General features: G+C 40.3%; 1 protein-coding gene across 1 annotated transcript in view; it reads right to left on the reverse strand.

Moving 5' to 3' along the window:
* The window catches only part of LOC104165536 (dedicator of cytokinesis protein 1-like), a gene marked incomplete at its 3' end in the record, with an annotated part of 63,827 nt that extends 57,957 nt beyond the window's left edge, over positions 1-5,870 (reverse strand). The window contains exons 1-4 of the mRNA XM_009705186.1: positions 5,814-5,870; positions 4,899-4,929; positions 3,128-3,265; positions 1,955-2,038 (exon numbers count right to left, since the gene is read on the reverse strand). Of these exons, the coding sequence (XP_009703488.1) occupies positions 1,955-2,038; positions 3,128-3,265; positions 4,899-4,929; positions 5,814-5,870 (310 nt within the window). The remainder of the gene's footprint in view (positions 1-1,954; positions 2,039-3,127; positions 3,266-4,898; positions 4,930-5,813) is intronic.
* Positions 5,871-7,955: the final 2,085 nt, after the last annotated feature.

Below are 7,955 nucleotides of genomic sequence, written 5' to 3' on the forward strand. Positions count from 1 at the left end.
ACACAAAACCAAAAACCCCACAACGCACAAAGCTAAACACACCCACAACTACTACAATCTACCACTTCAAAGCCGATGGATACATACAAGTCTTCAAAACTACACCTAACTTCAGAAATCCACTACAAAATAGTAACAATTCTACAGTAGGATGCCAAGAACAAAAAGTATAATACAGCAGATATCAATGAAAGAAGTAAATTTTTTTTCTCACAATCCTAGATACAGGGAAAAGTGGTAGACCTTTGAGAAACAGAATCACAGATCCTCAGCAAAAAGGCATTACTGACTCTTCAAATTACTTTTCCGTCCCATGCTCATATTATTAAGGGGCTTTTCTTCAGACTGGCTGACCCCACAGCAGCCTAACCCAACTCTGACACAGTCAGGACCGATGGCAGGGAAGTTCCCAGGTGCACACCTGGACGTTGGCGCATATGGTACAAAACCTCCTGGGGCACAATCTACACAAATTTTGCACAGAGGAATTTGGAGATCAAAAAGCTCAAATAATTACCTAATAACAGCAGCTCTGTGAAAAACAGAGATAAGAATTATGGCATCTAATTTCCCATCACAGCAGGTAGGTAATGAGTAACCACTGTATAAAACATCTAGAAGACCATTAACTTACTTGCATTTCTTTTAACGTGAACTGATCCCCTGTGCTTGAAGCCTAACAACCATAAGAATGTGAAGGTCTTTCTATTATTCAAGTCTAGAGGAAAAGTGAGTCATCTCCACTGTCCCACTTAGTTGGCAGCAGTCATCATTTGATATGGTTTCACATACCCTATTCAGGATTCAGGATTTCTCCCACATTCATTAAATCAATCTATTGATATACAAAAGTACAAAGCTGCACAATATTTAAATCATTCAATTTGCATTTAAAATTTCTGCATTCTTAGATTTTTATTAAACCATATAACAGCAGATAACGGAAAGATTGCTTAGAGTCAAACTTGGCATTGCAGTGGCAAGCTGAACTCTCTAAGAAAATGCCAGCCTACAAACAATGAGAAAATTCATTTGCACAGTGATGAGCAGAGCTTGTTACTTTTGTTGAAATAGCATTGTTTGTTTCAATAAATGCAACAATAAAAAAATCCTATTAAGCCAATATCTAAATTAAATTTATCACACAGATGTACAAGACAATCAATGTCTAGAGAAACAAAGAAATTAAACCAATATATTAAAGTAAATCACATTTCCACAGGACAAAAAAGTGTTACAGTATTTTAAATAAACACAGTTCAGTTATACGTTACTTATACCTTTCCAAACTGCAGCATGCCACAAAATTTCAAGTCAAGGATATAATGAAAGAGCTGCATTTTCCTTGGCTCAGTACTGGATCAAGCAAGAGCTGAAAAGCGTTATGACAATTTTCACATTCTGTTGATTATCAAACTCAGCATTCAAATTCCCTTTTACATGGATCAAGGAGGAAAGATTTCGGTACATGTAATCTTTCTACAGCTTCATATCAAAACAAGCAAAGCATCTGAAAAGCCTGAAATCAGTCCACAGCACTGTAACACATGCACCCATCTTATAAGAGAGACATAAATAATTTAGGACCCAGGTGACTTTCAAATTCAGATTAAACTTCTTTTAGCAGCAGGCTCTTTTGCATTACTCAAGGGTATCCAAAAAGCATCTATCATTTCTCTAATCTAGGGTAGATGCTACAATTGATCCATACAAATAAAGTTGCGTGAACATCCATCTTCCATAGAAAAGGAAATGGCTATTCACCAGGTATTGACCACATGCGTCTTCATTCACATTTAGCATTGGCTAATTCTGTGTTTATTAGAAATAATGTGTTTTTTCCTTTAGCAAGAAAGTAATTCATCACCTGATAACACAAGAAGATAAGGTCACAAATACAAAAGTAACGCAACTGCAAAAACAACATTTTTAAATGCAACTTTCGCTAGCTTACCTTCATATGTTTCTAATATGTGCACAGTGTCACCTATTTGTAAGGCAAGTTCATCCGGTCCCCTCGCATCATAGTTGTAGAGAGCTGGATAGAGGAAACACTGCTATTAGCACATGTAAGACAACAAAACTTCCAGGATATATGTTCCTCCACATAATTGTTTTTATTACTCATTGTTGCCATTCTCAAGCTTTTTGTAAAGGATTTTGTAAAACAAAAAAAAGAAAAAAAAATTGTAAAAATTCGGCCAAGTCCTTTAATCTATTAATATTTCCCCTTGTAACAAATCTCAAAAAGCTACCAGTCCACTTTCTAAAGTTAGTTCCTCACTGCGTTTATAATGCTTTGCTTCTTCCTAACGACACATTCAATTAATTTTTTTGTTCTACTTGCCTGCCTTCCAGCACTTTGTGTCAAATGTATGCAGTTTTGTAGTGAACTGCACTGTCTTCCACTGTCAGCTCAACGTGCAGAAAGTGTCTTTAGAAAACCTGAATTACAACCACTAATATTAAAGAATGATTTCTCTGTCATTTCATTCATTTACTGCATGCATACTAAAAACCAATATGATTTCAGAATTCCTGAGTGCCAGAGGTAACTGCATCAACCCACCGTATTCATGGGATAGCCTAGTCCTATCCCCCACTTTACAGCAGTATAATCAAGTTGTCATACATCACTCATTAGCAAGCTCTGACAGCATCCACAACCTGCACCACCACAACCTGCAAATTCACCAAATGCCTTTGTTTTCACAAATATTTCTGAGAGGCTCCAGTCACAAGCAGGGTGAGGAGTGACGATAAAGTGAAAACCATTTCCCTTTCCAGTGCTGAATTCAGCAAAAGCCTGGAGTCCTACCATCCAGTATAAGCAGCAAGAGGCACAACATGCGAGAGATCTGAAAGACCCTCACGTTACACAGTGCTGCAGATCTAAAGCGGGGCAGAAACGACTCTGGACCGAGACAAAATTCTCCGATTTGTTTAGATGCAACGAAACAGCAAACCTCACAGCTCTGTGTATTCCAAAAGTGACTTCATTGCAGGTCATGAGCTCCAGCTCAACCCTTGGAGGACAGTCTGCTCATCGTTGCCCTCCAGACCAGGGGACAGCCTCCACCCATGCCCACCCACATTTATTTTCCTTGAAGGAGCCCTGGATGAATACCTTCAGCCAGATGAACACCTTTAGTCAACTGCAAAAAAGGAATGCTGGAATCAACTGCTGGAAGCGGCTCCTGCCTCACGGCCACCGACCCACAGGCTGCCCGCGCTCGGCCAGACTTCACTCCTGGCCAGGGAGTAACTTCAGAGAGAACAAAAACTGGTTTGCTTTGAAAAAACAGCAGTCACGTATATACTACCAGAGATAATTCAAATGGAAAAGATGCATTACCCCACTCACCAATGAAATGAGATCATAACCAACAAATAGAAACCATAAGGGGCTTTCTAAACAACTGGCTAAGAAAGCAGAATTTTTCAGAACTGCCATCTTCAGAAGATAATTAACTACAACCAAAAAAAGTAATTCAAAGACCACTCTTCCCAAAAGAAAATCTGGGAACTCTGCGCACTGAGATCAGCAATGCCCAGAAATTTACCTGACAAATAATGCTGCAAACTAGGTTTGGTTGGAAAAAAATACTAATAATCTGAAAAACACAACAGTTATGACTCCTAAAGCCCTATTTTTATGTTTCATATGGAGCAAACTCTCTGTAAGAAACAAAATCTTCCAATACCAAGTAGGATCCTCATGACCGAAGGCAGGGACTCCGGTATTTCACAAGACTGAAGTTAATGAACTGTAGTCAAGGTGGACCCACCAAAGTCTCTGCACAGTTCTGCAACTGCAGTTACTCCCTCTAATGAGGTTATCGAGTTTAAAGGCGTTTTATACACTATTCTTAACAATTAATGAAATGGGAAAAGTAGTCTTCCTCTTTCACCATGAGGTGCTATGTACTTCTCATCTTCACATTTCCAGTACATAAAGGGCTGTGCTTCTTCGAGCACAGACCTCCTCTTCACAGTGACAGCTTCCAGAATGCAGTGTCAGAGGACAGCATTTTAAAGTTACCTGAGAATCACAATTTCATACTATTTGTCAGAACTCTTCGGGGAGTGAAAGCATTTTTGGAACATGATAGTTAACCTCAAAGCTTTCTACCATCCCTCAGATAATCACTTGCTTTTCCTTCTATATTAGTTTCCAGCAACAGGGTTGGTGTGAAGCACTGCTCAGATGTGGTCCAGTGGGGCTCTCAGATGTTATAACTGGAAGAGAAAGACCTGGAGAAGTTACGTGTAACTCCCCTTCTTGCAGGAAATCTTCACAGATGTTCAGACCAAAAGAACTGGAGAAAAAGCCTTATGAGGAGCGGCTGAGGGAGCTGGGGGGGGTTAGTCTGGAGAAGAGGAGGCTGAGGGGAGACCTGATCGCCCTCTACAACTACCTGAAAGGAGGTTGTAGTGAGGTGGGGATTGGGCTCTTCTCCCCGGTAACTAGCGATAGGACGAGAGGAAATGGTCTCAAGTTGCGCCAGGGGAGGTTCAGGCTGGACATTAGAAAGAACTTCTTCACTGTTAGAGTCGTTAGGCATTGGAACAGGCTACCTAGGGAGGTGGTGGAGTCATCGTCCCTGGAGACGTTCAAAAAACGACTAGATGTGGCACATCAAGACATCGTTTAGTGGACAGGGTGGCATCAGGTGTACGGTTGGACTTGATGATCTTTGAGGTCTCTTCCAACCATAATGATTCTATGATTCTATGATTCTATGAACTCATAGGACATTAACAACATGTGCCGCGCTCATTACAGGTCACAAAGCGCTTCCAAAAAACACCCTCAAACTTAAAACCTACACCAAAAGGGCAAAAGCCCCAGTTATAAAGGCAATGAGACATCAGGCCCAGGAAGCACCCTCACTTACCTGTCCAATTTTCTCCTATTCCCAAGCGGTCCTAAGAAGCGGGCTAGAGCCCGTATTACACAGAAGATCAACGACAAAATTACATCTATAAGAACTAGTAACTGGAGAAAAATACTTTCTTGACCTCAAATCTGATAATCGGGTTAGCCTCAAGCGCACAAGCAGGAAACATCCAAGTGGACATGTGAGAAGGTCTAATCCTACCACGAGGTCAGGGCACAGTGCCCGGCGCTGGTTCCAACCATGGCCATGACTTCATTTTCAACCTTCAGGAGTTACTATTTATTCTCCCCAGAATTTATCAAATTCCAGCCTACAGTGCTAACAACAACAAACACATGACAGGTTGGCTTGGTCCTTTCCTCTGCAGTACTCCCCCCTTGCTCGACAGACTACAGACTTTAGAGTTAAGTAGTAAATAAACATATCTGAGTGCAAAATTGAAAAAAGTAAAAATAAAGAAAAGAAAAAGCAATTTGGAAGAGAAAACATAGCATACAGTGTAGGATTACAAAGAGAGGAGAGGACATTTCAGGGTAAAAAGAATAAAGGTCAAGTCCATCACAGAGACTAGTATCAACAGTATTTAAATGAAGGCTTTAGAAAGTAATAGATTTTTATTGACATCAAAACAAGCCAAGCTAGCTACTCCTGTTTTAACTGTTTTGTTAACTTTTTCATTATTAAAGACAGATAAACCCTTCCTCCTAGGTATCTGGTGCAGAATATTTCAAAGCCATAATTGCTATTCTGCAATGTGAAAAACACATTAACAAAAATGAGCATTTTAAACTGCTCTGAGCAGAAGGATGTTAACGATGGTGAATATACGGCATGTGGGACAGTCTGCTCAATAACACTCATTAGAAATGTTTTCACTACAATTTTTCTGCATACCAGGAAAGACAAACTTACACAGTCAACACTAACTCCTCCAAACTTGTGTGGTTTGAGTTCAATATCTAACTCCATCCTTCAGGTATTTACTTAGATCTCTTCAATGCTCACAGCTGTCACTAGAGTCAAGAGGGCCCCTGGATCCTCAACATGTCCAAAAATGAATCCAACTGGAGCGTTCCGCCTTCAGGACCCCCACAAGCAATCTCGCTGCTTGTATCAGACATCCCAGTCAGGAAAAATTCGCATTATGATAGATTAAAAACAATGCCATATTGAATTCACACTTCAGCTAAGCATTTCCCGAACATCTAAATGGATAACACTAAGGATCAAAGGCAGCTATGAATAAAAGACATTAAAATTTATATCCAAGAGTGCTAACTAGTGTCTGTCATAACAAGGAGGGTCACGTAACAGGAGTTTCCCTGTAATGACCAATTCCTTTGACAGGAGATGACAAACAGCCATCAAGTGGTAATTACTGCCCATGACAGCTCCCACCGACCTGAACTGAGTGAGGAGCAATGGCCATGGAGAAAAGATTTATCTTTAAAAATATATATGTGTGAAAAATATGTCTAAAAAAAAAAAAAATGGGGGCTTGCAGTAGCATTGACAGATCATGAAGCAAGCAACCAAAATAACTATAAAGTGCATTCCAGCCCTGTGATTATAAAACAAGGCTTGAACTACACTGCTTACTCCTATGTCAGCTAGCAGATAACTCCCTCTCAGGGTACTTGTTTATGTACAGTGTTATGACAGATAAAATGTTTGATTGGAGCAAACAACAAGGCTTTAATTAAAGGAAAAGACAAAATTTGGAGGAATAAAGCATGAAACCGATATGCTTATATTTTATCTGATCAACTGTATTCTGAGTCATCATTTAAAATATTTAATAGCCTGAAATGTAACTTCCACATTTTTTTATTTTTTTTTTTAAGTAGAATAAGTTTTACTTGATTTGGAAAATCCAGTTCTCAGTATGACAGACTTTCAGCTTGGAGAGCTCTAAGCCAAATGAAGCATTAGGAATATTTACACCAGCTAATGTCAGGCCTCCCCATCACGCTTAAACCAACAATCAAGGCTTGCTGTTTTGGCAAAGGAATTACACAGCCTCCTAAGTTAGAAAAGCCTTTGCTACAATGCACAAGCAAGATAACGACCACGGTTACTCAAGCATCAAAAGATTTATGACTAAGACCTAGCCAGGGCAAGTTAACCCCATGGTTAACACTAATACTGCATCCTGATGCTCTTCATCCATGCATAGATTAATTTTTCTTTCCCCTCGCTAACAAACTTCAACTGAAGAGGCACTGCTAAGCTTCTCTACTGCAACTGAATACTCTCATCCCTTATCATTTAGAAGAATGCTATTTACAATGTGTTTTCTCCCTAAGGGATACGTTTGTGACAGAGGTAACTTAAGAGACCATGCAGAAGAGATACCAAAGTCACTGGAGCTCAGGAGAGATGCTGCCTTTCCGCAGAAGGAATACAGGAGATAGCACGGGCTCTTGCAGCCCAGCACCACTTCCCTCAGCTTGGGCTATAGCCTGCATTAAAGATGAAGTACCAGGTTCACACAGCCCAGTATGTGGCAATCAGCTTTAAATGAGCAGAAGAGGACCGCTCTCCCTGCAGAACCCCCTTGAGAAGATGAAGGGGGCGGTTGCTCCCTGATGTCTCTGCTGTGGGCTATGGACCTCCCAGGCACAGGCACCTCCATCTGACCAACGTTTTCTAATAACACTTACAAGGTTAGCCTGCAGAAGAGAATGACCGCAACATTTTCTCAAAGTTGTGGACAAAGAAATAAAGAGCTTTATTTTCCAGTTCTAAGCATCATTAACTATGACTGATTTAATCTAGAGCTGTGGGGGCCTATTATACTTGCAAAATCACACCTATAGACCATATTTCCTTGACAATCATGTTATGGGTATACTTGCACCAGCTTCCGAACAGACTTCAGGTGCAGTTTTATATCAAACCTGCTTATAAAAACCAAGGTAAACCAAAACTCTTCATGACAGGGAACGCACCTAGTAATTTTAGGGGGCATGCTGCTGATGCATAAAGAAGCGCCGTGGCTCTTGAGATCTGCAGTGAACGAAGCCTATGGATTTAGTATGTCTGTCTGTTAGT

The sequence above is a fragment of the Cariama cristata genome, unplaced genomic scaffold (assembly GCF_000690535.1).
Source record: "Cariama cristata isolate BGI_N322 unplaced genomic scaffold, ASM69053v1 scaffold12158, whole genome shotgun sequence".
Lineage (NCBI taxonomy): Eukaryota > Metazoa > Chordata > Aves > Cariamiformes > Cariamidae > Cariama > Cariama cristata.